The sequence below is a fragment of the Quercus lobata genome, chromosome 8, assembly GCF_001633185.2.
Source record: "Quercus lobata isolate SW786 chromosome 8, ValleyOak3.0 Primary Assembly, whole genome shotgun sequence".
Taxonomy (NCBI): Eukaryota; Viridiplantae; Streptophyta; class Magnoliopsida; order Fagales; family Fagaceae; genus Quercus; species Quercus lobata.
Window position 1 is genome coordinate 51,118,257 of NC_044911.1, and position 16,603 is coordinate 51,134,859.

Genomic DNA, 16,603 nt, shown 5'->3' on the forward strand with positions numbered 1-16,603 from the left:
TATAAATCTGAAAATCCATACATATTCCCTACATGTGAACTAAGTACCAAACTTAACAACTGTTTCCAGACATAACCTTGATCACTTTCCATGCAACCACCTTAAGCTACCTCCCCCAGCTAAAAAGCAAATCTATCTATATGTATATTTATAGATATAGGGCCCCCCTCACCTCACGCGCCTGCCGTGCAAGATAAGAAATTACCCGTTCAAAGAATAAAACAGAGTAAGTAACAAGAAAAAAACAAAGAGAAAAAGGAGAAGAAGAAGTCTGACGTGGCATACAACTATACAAAGGTACTCAGGTTAAGTTGAATTGAATGAGAGAAAAGGAAACTGTCCCCCACACCCTCTCAATTATCTGACAAACAAATGTTAAATCATCACTGGCTCTATGCGTTTTCAGCTCCCTATTGGTTTGCTTGAGTACCTCACTCGTACGGACGATGTTGACGTGTTCTCTATCTTGTACTACTCTGCTATGCTCTGCTCTGTTCCGCACAGTCTCTCTCTCTCTTATCCAATTTGGAAAAAAAAAAAAAAAAATCTTTGCAATTAAAAAACAAAAAACTTTGTTTAATCTTTCTTTCTTTCCTTAATTAAACTCTGCCACTTTCTTTCTCTCTCTTCTTTTTGGAGTATTTTACTTTTTTTCTTAGCATATATAGACATGGATGATAGATATATAGACCATAGTCATCACTCATCTCTCTCATCATGACTTTTCCACCAAGATAAATTTTTTTATTTCTTTATTTATTCCTATTCGATTAAAATAATATTAAAAAAATTTCTTCTTTCGGGTCTTTTTATTGTGGGTTTTACCAAAATAAGCAAAAAAATGAAAGTATTCCGTTGGCAACCTTTGAATTTAGCAATACCATAATTATTATAATTTTTTACATGGTAAAGGAAAGTAGGTGTGTGTTGCCTGTGTTTCCCTTCTTTGGTGGTGTCTAAGAAGAAAGGACTACTAAGAGACAATCGATCACAATTCACAACCAAAAAAAAAAAGCTCCTATTTTATCTCTCTTATTAATATCTCTATCTGGGTCTTCTTCTGTTTTTGTATTTGATATATATATTTTTTTGGTTACTTCAAAAGCAAGGCTTAGATTTTGTTTGCAATCTACCTTTTTTGGGTCTCTTATTTCTCCCCTCTTGCGTAAAAGCTTTCTGGGTTTTTGCCTATTTGGTAAGATTTTCTTGTTCCCACTTTTAACTCTTTTTTCCTTATCCGAACACTTTCTTGTATGGTTGCTGAAACTATTTTGAGTAGAAGAAGATATATATAATATTATAGCTTTGTTTTCTTGTCTTATGGTGGTATTCGAATCAATCAGTCACAGAAGATATATACCAAACTCCCCTCCATAAACACAGGTCTTTTAGGTCTTTGCCTAGAGTTCTTTTCCTTCTTTTTTTTTTTCCTCTCTTGGACACTTCCTTTCTCAAAAGCTTTCTGGGTTTTTGCTTATTTTGTAAACCCAACTAATATATCATCCTTCTCTTTTTCTTGGGGCTTGCTGACAGCTATTAAAACTGAATTGAAGTAATCTCTTGAATTCTACCCCTCTGGAATATTTTTTCTGTGTGTTCTGCACTCTGCAAGCAAACCTCACATATTGTTTCCTTCTTCCTTTTCTTTCTCATCAAGGGATTTCTGGGCCTCGGCCTATCTGGTAAGAATTTTTTTTCACTTCTTGTCTATATTTCATACTCTTAATTTTTTCACATTTTTAACATAATAAAAAGACTACTCCTTTATGCATTAGAGATTTGTGTGTGTGTGTGTGTGTGTGTGTGTGTCTGTGTTTTTGGGTCATATATGTAGTGAGCTTCATTCATTTTGTTCTCAAAGGTGAAGAGAGATGGTGAGAGGAAAGACTCAGATGAGGCGCATAGAGAATGCTACAAGCAGACAAGTGACTTTCTCCAAGAGGCGAAATGGGCTGCTAAAGAAGGCTTTTGAGCTATCAGTTCTTTGCGATGCAGAGGTCGCAATTATAATTTTCTCTCCTAGGGGCAAGCTCTATGAATTTGCAAGTTTCAGGTTAGGACTCTTAGGACTACTCAACTAGTGTTACAATATTTTCTTTACTTTTATTTTTATTTTTTTTTTTTATGGAATTCCATGTCTTCTCATATGAATTTTAACACTCCTATATATAGAAATGAGTAAATTCTTTAATTATTTTCATTTAAAATTTTTTTTTGACAATCATTTATGTTCATTTAATAAGTACTAAGTTTCATGCATATGTTGGAATCGGTTATTACACTTTAGGGTTGTATTTCTCAAGTAAACTTTCTCTCTATACAAAGCAGAATCTTTGAAAGCTCTCACTCTCTCACATACACAGTGACACAGATACAGATCTTAATCAACATTCATTTTAGAAATGATCCATGATATCTTTTCTTTCTCCATTTTTTCCCCTCTACCTTCTAAAGTGGGCTCTAGTTTCTTGTCTGTCTTTCATGGAAAGAGATAGAGAAGAGAAAGTTAAATCGCCACTAAGCCCAAGTAATGGAAACCTTGATTGTCATTAATGTTCTTCAATCGTTTGTTTAACTTCATAAGTCAAATAGAAGAAACAATTGATGATAGGCTAGAGTTTCTTTTACTAATCTCATCTTCTTACTGGACAATTTCTGGTCTAATTACCAAGAAATTTACTGGACCGGACATGGTTTTGGAGCAGATATATGCAAGTACAACTCGACCATTAGTTCAAAATTTACATTTTACAAGAACCAGAACGAGTTTTTAAGTATTAACCACTAATATATTTAGGCTTTCTATTATCAATAAAGTAGATAAGACATTGTACTTCTTTGGTTTATTTTTTAGTGGAGCATAATATATACACCAAGTTACTTGGACAGTGGTTTCTCCAAAAAAAAAAAAGTTACTTGGACAGTGGGTCGGAGTGTACTAGGGGAATCGCTGACATATATATGTGAGAGAGATAGAGAGTGGCAAAGAATGAAGGTCTACAGTTTTCTGTTTTGTGTTGGGGTGGGGGGGTGGTGGTTGGGATCTGAAGGGATTTTGGATGGATTTCATTGTCATTCCATTTCCAACAAAGAATTTTTTTTTTTTTTGTTTAGGCTAGAAGAAAGAAAAAGATTACTATTTGCTAATGTAGGATCATGATGGATGATCACACCATAATATGGTGCACCCTCATGCATAGAATAACCATACTTGATAAACAATGTTACTTCATAGGCATGGTAATGTTTGGATAGAAAGATGTGGCTTTTGGGTAAGGTTATAACTCTTGGATAGGATACATTTGTTCACTAACAAATATGTTCATTTTCAAGGGATGCATAGTTATCTATAAATAGAGGTAGTGATGTGAATGCAACTACCGTATATAAGTATCAATTATAATAGGGCCATATCCTAATCTCCATCCAAACAACAACAACAACAATAATCAAACCTTAATTCCATAATTTTGGGGTCCGCTACTGTTGTTGTGAAGATAAAAAAACTTAGGCACAATTCTAATAGGGTCATGTCCTAATCTCCACCCAAACAACAACAACAACAACCAAACCTTAATCCCACAATTTTGGGGTCTGCTATTGTTGTTGTGAAGATAAAAAATTTAGGCAGACTTCTTGAATAGTTAATATAACATATAGAGATACACTTGACCCAAAAGGTCTAAGCCCAATGGGTATGAATGTTATATTAACCACTCATCATTATTTAATGTGAAACTTTAATCACACGTATATATCCAACAACTATAGATACTCAACAGACTAGTTGTAATCTGTTACATGTATTCTTTTAATTCATTCTATCCGAGGTCATACTTTTTGTTATTTTCTTAATTAACATGTCATATTTTACTACTTATATTCTCATCCAAAACCTTGAAAGTTGAAATCTCTTCCATATCTATATTACTAAAGGATTTTTATTTTATTTTATTTTATTTTTTTTGTGGAATTAGTAATTGGTTTAAACCTTGGTTCTATTTGTATCCTATAAGCATGATGTTTTAACATTTAGTTAAAAATACTCCTGATACGTTTATGGCTTTAGTTATCTTTCTTGGATGAATAAGTGAATCTTCATTTTCTCTCCTTATTGTTTTTGGTAGGATGTGAAATCTCAAATGTTATACTCTAGCTATCTGAGGCAGGTATAAAATCAGTAGATTTGACAATGAAACAAGACAGATAATAGTTTGCAACCTCACGGTCATAATGCTTCCCCCCTCCCCTTTCTTTTTAATTTAGTTCATCATCATCATCATCTTCTTTGATAAGTATGCCTTAAGCCTTCCTTGAATCCTGTAAGCGTGAAGCTTTAATCTTGTTTGAGAGCTATATTATATACAGTTCTAGGGTCTAAAGCTGCTCCCACCCAACCATGTTAATTGCACCTTTTTTCTCATGTACGTGGTAATCTCTCATAGGATTGTGTTATTACATAATTAAGACAGACTATCAACTATTTAACACCTGATCTTAAATTATTCCAAGCTTGAGCCGAAGCACATGTATGGCTGATTATCTTACTAAAGAAAAATGTTTCTAGACATTTTGATTGTAAGTTTGGAACTAATTATGTATATATATTTATCAAATCAGAAGGTTGGCTATAAAATATGGTAGCCTTTCCTTTCCCAAATCTTCTCATCTTATTAGTTGAATTTAAATTTTTTGCTTATTGAGAAAAAAATAGAATGTTCCACTTGACTAGAAGGGCCAGTTGGAATTAATTATCATTAATCAGTGATGATTGAGGCCTTGAATATTTTTTTTTTTAAATTATAAAAAAACCTTGGCTAGGACTCCTCAATTCACATGGTTTGATATTGTGAGCATCTTATTTTGAATTTCATATCAAATCTCAATGTCAATTTCTAATTAGGGATGGGACAAAAAAGGCCTTCTCAAACCAATTAAATATTTAATATTCTGAACCTGTGTAAACCTTATTAAATTATGAATTTCATTTCAAACTCATCATGTTTATATTTGAAAAATCCAAACTTAACCCAAACATAACTGTTCATCTTATTATTAATAAGATGGAACAAGTCAAGGTAACCTAAAATTAAACTATAAAATATAATTAATCAAATTCAAGTATTAATTAGAGCTTCTATACTAACTTTTTTAGAGATCTTTTATACTAACTTAAACAATATTTATAATATAGTTTAAATATAAGCAAGTACTATAACTAATAACTAGCCAATTACTATCATAATTCATTATGTTCAAATCAATAAAAAAAATTGAGAATTCAAAAAATATATATATTTCACCGGGTACATTTAATTTCAAAGTATTCAAAAAAATATTTGGAAACCAACACATAAGAATAGTTTAACACACATCACTTCCTCGTTCCTCTTTTCCAAGCATTTTTAATTATTGTTTGTACATGTTCAGTATGTAACGCATCGTACTTTCCAATTTGTAGATTAAGGAACAATGGTATAGAAAACCTACATTTCTTATTCATTTTTAACAGAGAAGAAAGGTGCACATTTACTGTTGTAAAATTCTAATTAAAAAAAAAAAATTTATAATATGGTTGCTTAAATAATTGAAATGTAGGCTCGGGTGAGTCTGGATGCTCAAGGTGTATAACCTAAAGCATTCCCAAATCCTGAAAGGTTTTAGTGTTGAACCTAAAAGGCTAAAACTAACCGCATACCCCCCCTTTTTTTAATAATTAAAAAAAAAAAAAAAAAAAAAAAAAAAAAAAAAAAAAAAAAAAACCCCCCCTTTTTTTAAAAAATAAAAAAAAAAAAAAAAAAAAAAACCTCAACTCTTACTAAAAGGGTCGGATTGAATCAAAACCCCGCTGAACTTGAACATCTACCCTTCTTATTTTCTCCATTTATTTATCATTTAGGGTTTGTTTAGTTGGGGTGAAAAGTGGGGGATGGAAAATAAAAGAGAGAAAACTAAAAATGAGTGTGTTTTATTAGGACGGGAGAGGGGGGGGGGGGGATATTGAGGTCCAGCAGTTTTCTCTCCGAACCAACCAAAATTTAATCCCCCTAAGATATTCAAAAAAAAAAAAAACTACTAGGGACATGAGAGTAAATTTATATTATCTAATTTTTCTATCATTTTTATCTCTCAATTTTCCATCGTCCCAATTAAATACATATGAGAGAAAACTAAATTTTTTCTATCTTCCCACAATTTTAACTACAATAGAGTCATGAGACCATGTAGAGCACATAATAGATAGGTATTACATGTTATAATTGGCACAACTATAGATATTCATCATGTCATTGCTATAGCCTAATTTTACGTGGTAAAATTTGCAATACATCTAGTACCATTCTTGTCATTACAAATAATTCATGAATACTAACATGTTAGTCAAGAGTTTTGTAACTTTACTAATTAACATGTTCTGGTGTTTATAACAGAGATGTCTAAGGTTCAAAACATTAGTATGCACATTTACACTAAATTAAACATTTTTATAGCATGATTTAAATATGATTAAGCACTACAACTACTCAATTGTCATGATAATTCTTCTAAAAAAAATTTGTCATGATAATTTATAATTTTCTAACGTATTTAACATCGCATAGCTTTAAGTTCTAGCCATCCAAAAAATATTTAAGAACCATAATACCACCTAAATTGTTATAGAAATCCTAGCTTTTGTGTAAATAAAATTAAGAATACGGATCTTTTAATAATAATTTAATGCATAATTGAGTTGGGTTTGGGTACCTAAGGTGTAAAATTCAGGCCTTTACCAATCCCTAGCAGGTTTAAAAATTAGAACTCTAAACCTTCCCATACCTCCTCCTAAAATCCGAAACCCTAAATAATTAGGGTTGGATTGGGTTTAAAAACAGACTAAACCTTAGACATTGCCATCCCAATAGGGTCTGGAGATTTTACTTTTAAAATTTACTGTGTTCTTTTATGGAATTTAGTTGGTGCTTCCAAAATTATGAATCCCTACTGGTCAAACACTACAATCTGGCTATGAAGTACATAAAATTTTAAGTACCAATCTCCCAAGGGTGTCAATGTTTCCTTCTAAACTAATAATTCTCCTGTCCATGTATACCCTGGTCCTTAATGAATTAATACCATATTTTGTATATATGATGGTATGACAAATGTGTATTTATTACGGTGCTATAGGTTTATGACTTGTTTGTTTACATGCTGATTCATAATTTCCCATGTATAAACAAAAGCTATCAACCCTTTTGGTGTTAAGTCCAACTCATGTTGAAATATTTTTGAAGTTTTTTAGTTGGTTTTGGAATCCAACGTCGATCAGAAGGATGATAATTATTAGGAGTGTTAGTCCCTCATTGATTAAAAAAGAACTAGGTAAGTGCAATAGTTCCTAGAAATAAAGTGGTATAGCTTTGTTGTGCATGCGTGTTACTTTGTCTAGTGTGGTGTTAGTGTGAGGTACTTTTGGGTGTACTAGGACTTTGGGTTAGTTTTATATTTGTGAGAGTTAATGACATTTTATGAGTGTAGTTGTAATTCTTAGATTATTATTGATAGTGGATTTTATGTTTGCATTGCTTGTGGATGTGGGCATAAAAGTTTTCCGAAGCACATTAAATTTTGTGTTGTGGTTTTTGCTATTTTATTATTTGCGTGTGGAAAAGTATTGTCAAAGACATTTGGTGCAACAAAGATTGATTAAGGCATTTTATGAAAAGTAAAAAGAGTCAGCCACAATGTCTAATGATGAATTAGAAAAGCTTGAGATGTAGGCATTGAATACTTTTCGTTTGTGTCTAGCCCTAAAAGTAAAGCATATCATGTTGAATGAGACTTGTTCCAAAAAAAAAAAATATATATATATATATATATTTAGAGGATATATATGTCAAAGTCATTGAGAAATTAGTTGTACTTGAAGCAAAAAGTTATATCAGCTAAGAATGGAGGGAGGGAGGTACTGACATTTGAGATCATTTGAATCCTATTAATAGATTGATTACTCAATTTTTAAGGTGAAGGCTAAAATTGAGGAAGAGGGATACAAATTATAATCAAGCACTAACTTTGTTGCTTTTAGCCTCATTCGTTCCTTCGTATGATACCATGGTGACTACACTATTAGTTGGTAAGTAGAAATTGAAATTAGAAGAGACGAAAACAATTTTGATGGAGAGGTCAATAAGTTAGTGAATGATTCAAAATCTAGGGAATTTGTGGTGAAGCCCGATTCAAGTTGCAGTAGGAGTTAGTCTCGTGGACTGATCGGGAGAACTCAAGATCAAAATCTAGACCAAGGATATTAATGATGTGGAATGCTACTATTGTCATTGGTTAGGGTATAACCGGTATCAATGCAAAGAAGTTGAGAACTAAGTTAGAAGAGTTAAATGAAAAGTAGTGATAGTCTCTAAATACTACAATTGTTGCAACAAATAGTGAAGTTGATAATTGTAATGATGTTCTTTGGGTTAGCAATAGTAAAGATTGGTTGGACATGTATGCGGTTTTTTATTAAGGTTGTGTTAGGCTAATAATATGGAATGTAAAGTTATGAGGATGTGTACAATTAAAGTAAAAATGTTTGATATGATCGTGAAAGTCTTAGGTAATGTGAGACACGTACTTGAACTTGAAAGAAAATTGATTTTGTTAAGCTGATTGGATTCTTTAGGTTATGGATATTCTCTATAAGCTGGAGTGATGAAAGTTATTGAAGGGGGTTTAGTAGTAACGAAGGGAGAGAAGACTTTCGAAAATTTCTACACATTGATTGGTCTGACGGTTAAAGGTGGATCCTTGTGTTGGAGAAAAAGTAAAGAGGAACTTTTGGTTAAAACATTGTAAAAGAAAGATAATCATGGATTAAATAAAATAAAATATATAGAGAATGTGATTGATTCAGTTGGGAAGCCAAGTTCAACTGAGAAGTTAGGCTGATTGGATTTTGTAGGTTATGGATAATCTACATAAGGTGCAATTATGAAAGTTATTATTTTACTTTTTATTTTTAATAATTTTTTAATAATTTAAGGATGTTTAAAAAAACACTTACCACTTTTCTCCTATTAAATAAGTAGAGGTAACCCTACCTATTTCCCCTCCTTTTTATTATTTACAACATCATAACAAAAGAAACGGATAACTATTCCATTCCCTCTTCTCTCTTTTATCTTCTTATTATCTACTCTCCCTCCAAACTTGCAATCATAGTTTCTAGAGATATCAAGTTCTAAACCTATCGAATTATTCAAATCTTTATTATCCCAGTTCAAATTTATTTTACTAGGAATCCTAATCCTTCTTGTGGTATAAGTAATCCGTTTATACTACAAGTATTGTATTTCTAGAATTTAGTCCAAGGGTAGCCTAGGGGTACTATACTATATATACCTATCAATGGATTCATTCTAACACACGGCTTAATAATCAAGATGTAACCATTGAAAATGTGACATTTAAGGTCAAAATTAATTCATTGTGCTATTTCTTCTTCTCTTTATTTCTTTTTATAACATGGTGTTTGAATTATGTCTTGCAATATGTTATATGGTATCAAAGTTACATCTTTGTGACTTGCACTAATCCTAGAGCATGGTCTCTCTCTCACTGCCATTGCCAATCACTAACCAGTCCCCCCCTCTCACACTCAATTTTTCATACAAACTCCAAATGTTTGGTCTATTTATCCAGGCTCTAAATAGGGGTTTCAATCAATCAATGCAATCACCAAAACTAAAATTTGTGCGCGTATCTCAAGTCAATTTCTTACAAACTTCATATCAAGCTACACCTTCAGCTTTAATACTTGTTTATTACTATTTGGTTTTAGTGGAAGTAAATTCACACAAAAAAAAAAAAAAAAAGACGTCCGTACAAGATAACAATATTTAACATGGTTCTATATTAACTCCAAGCCTATATTCATGGGCAATGCGAATCAAAATTCGCTACTAATAGAGAGGCCTCTGTGGACTCTTCTCTTGAACGGTTGGGGATAGAGGAATGGAGAAGTTGGGATGTTTGTTTCATTCTAGAACCAAATGATTGAGAGATGGATGTTGTGGATGAATTCCTTCGTACCTTGGGATCTAATTTACCTCCAATTGAGAATGGAGATTGTATGAGATGGAAGTTGATGAAGAATGGGGATTTTGACATCCGCTCGTTTTACAGTAAGTTACGAAGTCCCTTGCCTAGTGTCTTTCCTTGGAAAGATATTTGGAAGGTAAGGCTTCTCAACATGTTTTTTTCTTTGTTTGGACCACAGCTTGGGATAAGATTCTTACCGGCGACAATTTGTGAGGTGTAGACTTTGATTTTTTTGACTAGTGCATTATGTGTTGTTGTAATGGGGAGACAGTGGATCATTTGCTACTTCATTGTGAAAAGGCTTATTGGTTGTGGAGCTTGGTTTTTAGATCTTTTCGGGATTTATGGGTCTTGCCAAGATCAGTTGCAGATACTCTTTTTGGTTGGTGGAATTGGTTGGGAAAGCACTCATCTAGCATTTGGAATTTAGTTATGTTATGCTTGATGTGGTGTATTTGGAGGTAGCGAGATGAGCGGACTTTTGAGGAAATGGAAAGCTTCAATGACTAGTTGATTGGTCATCAGACTTTTCAGTGGTTCCCTTTTTGATTGGTTTAGGGCTTGGGGACTCACCTATAGTGATTCACTCCCTTTGTTCCTTAGTTCTCTCCTTTGTAATTAGCTTTTTCTTCATTTTTTTCTCTCTTTTTGTAGCCTTTGGTTTGCCTTATGCTTTTTTTACATGAGGTCGCTTCTTGAATATACATCTTTCTTACTCATTTAAAAAAAAAAAAAATCGCTATTAACGATGTGGATTACAATAACAAAAACTCTCACAAACATAAACTAACTTACAAATCTCACAAATACAAGCTCACAATCCCAAAGGCACAGTATACCCAATAACTCCCTCACACTCATACAATAAATAAACTCACAAAAGTGGATATCTTCAACCCCAAAAACAATACTACATCATTCCTCACATGAGGACTAATTTGGACAGATGCCTTACATGGGACTAAAGCCACTAAACTTTTTGTAACAATGTCTATTTATAAAATTTTAATTTTATTCCATGAAGGAAAAGGATTACCAAATTATTACTCCAATAAGGATTCCTCTCTCCTTCCATATCAAGTAAAATAATTTTTCCATACCAAGAAAACCCAATACAGAAACCAAATACAAATAAAGTTTTGAGAGAGTTTCTAACCCTTAATTGCTACATTTTTACTGTCTTAAATTATTTGTTACAATGAGATTGTTGGAGGCATATATATAATATAGAGACTAAATCTTTAGGCCAACTTTGGAGTTACTTTACTTGCATCATAAGTATAGTTACTACAAGCAGAATTAGGATAACTTGCACTATAAATAAGTCTTGGTACAATGAATTTAGAATGAGATAAGAACTTTGATCTTAGACTAAGATTGAGCTTGATGTCTTTAACACCCACTATCAAACTTAAGGAAGAAATTTGAAGACGAAATATATGTTAGTGTTAACAGACGGTGGTGGAAGGTGGTTGGAGGGAAATTGCTATGATTGATGATGGTTGCACTAGTGGTTGAAATGATGTATTGACATAGAAAATTGTTGTGAGTGGTCGATGACAGCAACACTAACAGCCAGGATGATGACATTGCTATGAACAATTCTGCTGTTGGTTTGAGGGGTGCATCCAATCCTGTAAGGCGTATGAGCGAGTGGTTGTGTGGGGGACTGGGGCACATGGTAGGACCTTTTGGTGACATGTGAAAATTGATTTTGTGAGTAGTTCTTTTGGCATCTTGTAAATCGGCTTTCAAGAGATTTGATTGTATAGTTGGTGAATAAATTCAATGTATAGATGGTGTAGATCTTATGGTGAAAAGGCAATTCAATCCTAAGATCGTAGCTTTGATACCATATTAGAAGAAATCAGACATATCTATTTGATGTTGAGAGAGAGTGTGTGTGTAGGATTGATGTGGTGTGGTTAATGGCTTACAATGAACCTATTAGAGACATATATAGAGAGAAATAACCTGTTAGAGATGAATGGAGAGAACAGAACTTAGTCTAACTCTACTAAAATAAGGGTTTCTTTATTTGTATTAAAAAAAAGGGTTTCTTTATTTGCACTACAATTAAAGTTATTATTAAGTTAGATTACGATTTTCTTGCTTTGCTTGCACTATAAATTGGTTTTAGTACAATAAACCTAAACTAGGATGACGGATTTGGGCCTTGACTAGTATTGTGTCTTGATATGTTGACATTCAAAATTAGAATAGCCAAAAGCCATCAAATTGATATTAAGTGTGCCAATGAGCTCTAGCTTAATTGGTACCTCTCTCATTGTAAGTTTTAGGTGTATGGTAAGATTGTGAGTTCAAATCCCATTGGGTAGGCGTGTAATTTACCAATTAAAAAAAAAAAAAAAACCAAAGAGATTGTTTTGTAAAGCATCAAGCTTGTAAGCACCCTTCTACGTTCTTAATTCCAACTATTTATTGGACAGCTAAATGTCATAGCTAGGGTGAGAACAGTACATGTTGCTTGAAGAATCTTGTATGAAATCTACGATTTGTAATGGTTTTCAGCTGTGTTGTATTGGGAGCCTCCTAAAACCCTCATGTGGATTGAGGAGTATGAAGAATAAATTAGTGTGCCACTTATTCAAAGAAATGACCTGCAACTCTTGCGGGTTGAAGAGTTTAGAGAATAAATTAGCGTGCCACTTATTCAAAGAAATTACCTGCAATGGAGAATCTTGGAGAATCTTTAGCATGGTGGATCAGAATAAACGAGCAACGTAAAGATCATTGTTGAAAACAGATTTTACACTATGGGGGGAATTGTAAAATATGGAAATCAAGAAGAAAATCTTGCCTGCCCTAATAATTCAGATGATTAGATCTGGGCAAAACCGTAGAAATAAGAGAATTAGGCACCAACTATCTAAGCTTGGAAAGAAAATTTTATGTTAAATTATTAATTTGGTACCTCAACTATTAAAGTATTAATAGAGTCAATTTATAATCACTAATTTACTACCTCAATCATTAATTGTTTCAAATTAGCCCCCTAACTTTTAAAATCAAGTCAATCTCACTTACCTCTGTACAGATTTTGTTTGGTTCTTTTATACCAAATTTATTATATTGAATTTTGTTATCTTTGGATAGTGGTATGCCTTACTAGTTATTTAACCAAAGTCCAAGGTTATTTGGAATTTCTCATATTGATGATCTTGGGAGTCGGGTTTGTGCATATTCCAGGCATTCTGGAACTGTATAGTGTTGTTGGTCTTGTTGGAGGAAATGCTTTGAATGATTTGGCTATTTCTCTGGATTTAGTTTTGCTATATCTGGTGTTGATTAAAGAGCCATTTTAATTTATATCGAGTCCCTAGTTGTTTGTGTTTATTTGCTTGGCTATAATCCGTTTGTGCCTCTTAGTTATGAGGTTAGGCTTGTTTGTCATCATGAGTTTTATTTATATAAGGACAGAAGCTGCTAGAAGTAAACAACAAAATGATAATAATTTATATAGAGAATTAAAAAATGTTATTAACATTAAACATTACCTTTATAATGTTGTTTGACTAATCAATCTTTTTATTGATAATTTATAATTTTTTATGTCTGTTAAGTTTTTGTTTTTAGCTTTTTTTGTTATTCAAGAAATTACTTGCTTGTTTGGATATGTAATTGCATGAAATTAATTGATGTTATGTACATAAGTATAAATTTGTAATGCAGGCTTGGTTAACTGTATATTCTATATTTGACTATGCTAGAAAACTTGATTATCAGTGTTTCTGATAAGCTGATGATATGGTACTAACAACATATCAGGTTGTTTGGGGTTTCCTTTGTTATAGGAGAAGCCAGTTTTTGATGGCATACTTATCTGTTTTGGATGATAGTTGACCCCAACCTTTGTATGATTGAATTTTAATGCAATTGTTGTAGATAATCCTTTTTTAAGTTTTGGGAAAAGATGTGCTGATTGCAGTATATTGGACTTAATTCTCAGCATGCAGGAGACAATAGAACGCTACCGTCGGCATACAAAAGACACTCAAACCAACAGCAAATCAATTGAACAAAACATGCAGGTTATGCCCCCTTTTCCTCTGATTGTACTAATTTCTTAAATTATTTGGGAAAAAATTTTGTACAGCAACTCTGCCACCAAATTATTTGACCTGCCCATGTCTTCCTTAGGTTTATCTTGCTTTTAAGATGCTATTGTAGCCCTAAATAGACCACTATACCAATCTTGAAAAGCCTAGCCCTAAATACTTGTCACCTCTGATATGCTATAAGCTACAATCTCATCCTTGTGATGCTAATTGTTTGCTGTTATAGAGAACTGGCATTTGAGAGTTGACATAGCCTATAAATTAAAATGTTTATTACTTATGAGATTGATACATATATAGAATACTCTATGTACATGTCTTTCACTTGTCAAAAAAAAAAAGAGTACTCTATATTTTTCATCAAGAAGATTCCAAATGTTCTTTTCTTTTTGTGTTCACTACTCCTGGTTCTTGTCACACTTCATTTTTTGATCTCTTGGCTGATAGTGATTTTACATTGGCAGCATTTAAAGCATGAAGCAGCAACCATGATGAAGAAGATTGAGCATCTTGAAGTTTCAAAACGGTTGCAGACCTAGTTTAATATTTTTATTGTTCTTTAACATACTGTTTGAATTTGTTGTATTAAGACATTTACATTCAAAGGATTTTATGAACCTTAAATTTGGAACACCTCAGGAGACTCCTAGGAGAAGGTCTAGGAACATGCACCCTTGAAGAACTCCAACAGATAGAAGAACAGTTAGAGAGGAGCGTAAGCAGCATTAGAGCTAGAAAGGTTAATTATAAAATCCCTAACTTGGCTTTCATGATATTTTATTAAATGGCAGTTTAACATGCTTTATCTTGGTCTATACTTTCAGGCTCAGGTTTTCAAGGAACAAATTGAGCAACTAAAGGAAAAGGTAAAGTTTTAAATTGATTGATATGTAGGCCCAACAAGGTGATTTCAAGTTTTGTTGCCTAGAAAGAAGTTTCCCAGATTTTTTTTTTGTTGAGTTCCTGGCACTGAAATATTGCAGCACCATAAGTTTTTTTCTTAAAAGAATTCTTCAGTTGTTGCTGACTAGTATATGTTCTATTTTCTAATTTTTCTTCAGGAAAAAGTCCTAGCAGCTGAAAATGCAAGGCTATGTGAGAAGGTGAACTTTTGCAATTATTATTACTAGTACTAGTATTCTTTTATTCTTCTTGTTGATGGTATTATATTTGACTTTTGAGGAAACATATTGCTCCATTTGGTAAGGAAATGACAAACAATATAATTAATCTCAATATTTTTTTGAGATTTAATGTTTTGAACAATCCAGTATTGAAATATAAAAACAAGTACCAGTCATCTGCTTTATAACCTATTTCTCTAGGCAAGATCTAGATTCTTGCCAGAACCTTATATGCAATACCAGTTATTGCTTGACTTGTATTATGATTTTTTTTTTTTTAATTTCTTTTTAAAGTTACCTTTAACATCTCTTTGCAGTGTGGTATTCAACCACAGCAAGGATCAAATGAGCAGAGAGAAATTTTACCTTATGAAGAAAGTAGTCCAAGTTCTGATGTGGAAACTGAGTTGTTCATTGGACCACCAGAAGGCAGAACAAAGCGCTCTCGCTTACAGAATTGATGGTCTTACTCTTAAAATTAAGCCACATCTTTGCAAATATGATACATTATTAGTAAGTCTATTTCCAATAATCTGTACTAGATTGTGGTACAACTAAAATGTTGCACTCCCTCAGGCAATTGTACTGCTGACTGCCAATAGCTTGATATATTGTTTGCTGAAAGTGACAGCTTGGATTATAGTTATCAAGTTTACTATGGGAATATTGTATCTCGGTATATATATATTTCATTTTATTATAATAGTCCAATGGTCCTTCTAGGCCTTTTTATATTCTCGAGTTTATTTCTTTGTTCTAGATATGCAGGAGGAAGTTTTCAGTTTCTGTCTAGGGTTACTGCCATACATGTAATCTTCTGAGACATCAACAAGGTATTAAGGTTTACTGTTTGTTTTCATAAGCTTTAGGCAGTCACTTTTTGAAACTTGTTTTCAAGAATGAATTTCAGAAAGGTTAAAAAAATAAGAGGGTAAAAGTTTAAAACCCCTCCATTTAAGGGTCGTCTTTCAGTTATTCATGGGTCAAGTGTTTTTTATGTTCGGGAAATAACTCCAAAAGTAATGAAACAAGACTTAAATATTATTATTATTATATTTATTATTATGTTATATTTTATAATATAATAATACAATGTTTAAAACAATGTTTTTATATTTTATTTTATTTATTATTTTTTATATACATTAACATGTGAAAGACTTAATATTAGCATTACAGGAAGTCATATCAGGAAAGACTTATGGCCATTCCTTGTATTTTAAACAATGTACTTTTCAACATTCTATTTTGGGAAGGTATGCTCCTATATATATATATATAATTTTATTTTATTTTATTTTTTGAGAAGAACTCCTT

At 32.4% G+C, this 16,603-nt stretch overlaps 1 protein-coding gene across 10 annotated transcripts; it reads left to right on the top strand.

Annotated features, from left to right (window-relative positions):
• Nucleotides 1-748: 748 nt before the first annotated feature.
• LOC115955917 (MADS-box protein SOC1) lies at nt 749-16,009 on the top strand. 10 transcript variants are annotated; one of them, XM_031074320.1, is made up of 10 exons: nt 751-1,195; nt 1,344-1,392; nt 1,534-1,682; nt 1,862-2,053; nt 14,054-14,135; nt 14,627-14,688; nt 14,802-14,901; nt 14,987-15,028; nt 15,224-15,265; nt 15,604-16,009. In XM_031074320.1, the coding sequence occupies exons 4-10, from the start codon at nt 1,872-1,874 to the stop codon at nt 15,745-15,747; spliced, it is 654 nt and encodes a 217-aa protein (XP_030930180.1). In that variant the 5' UTR covers nt 751-1,195; nt 1,344-1,392; nt 1,534-1,682; nt 1,862-1,871; the 3' UTR covers nt 15,748-16,009. The 10 variants fall into 10 exon arrangements, with proteins under 10 accessions (XP_030930181.1, XP_030930183.1, XP_030930182.1 ...); XM_031074318.1 differs by having other exon boundaries at nt 1,344-1,383; XM_031074321.1 differs by having other exon boundaries at nt 749-1,552; nt 1,658-1,682.
• Nucleotides 16,010-16,603: the final 594 nt, after the last annotated feature.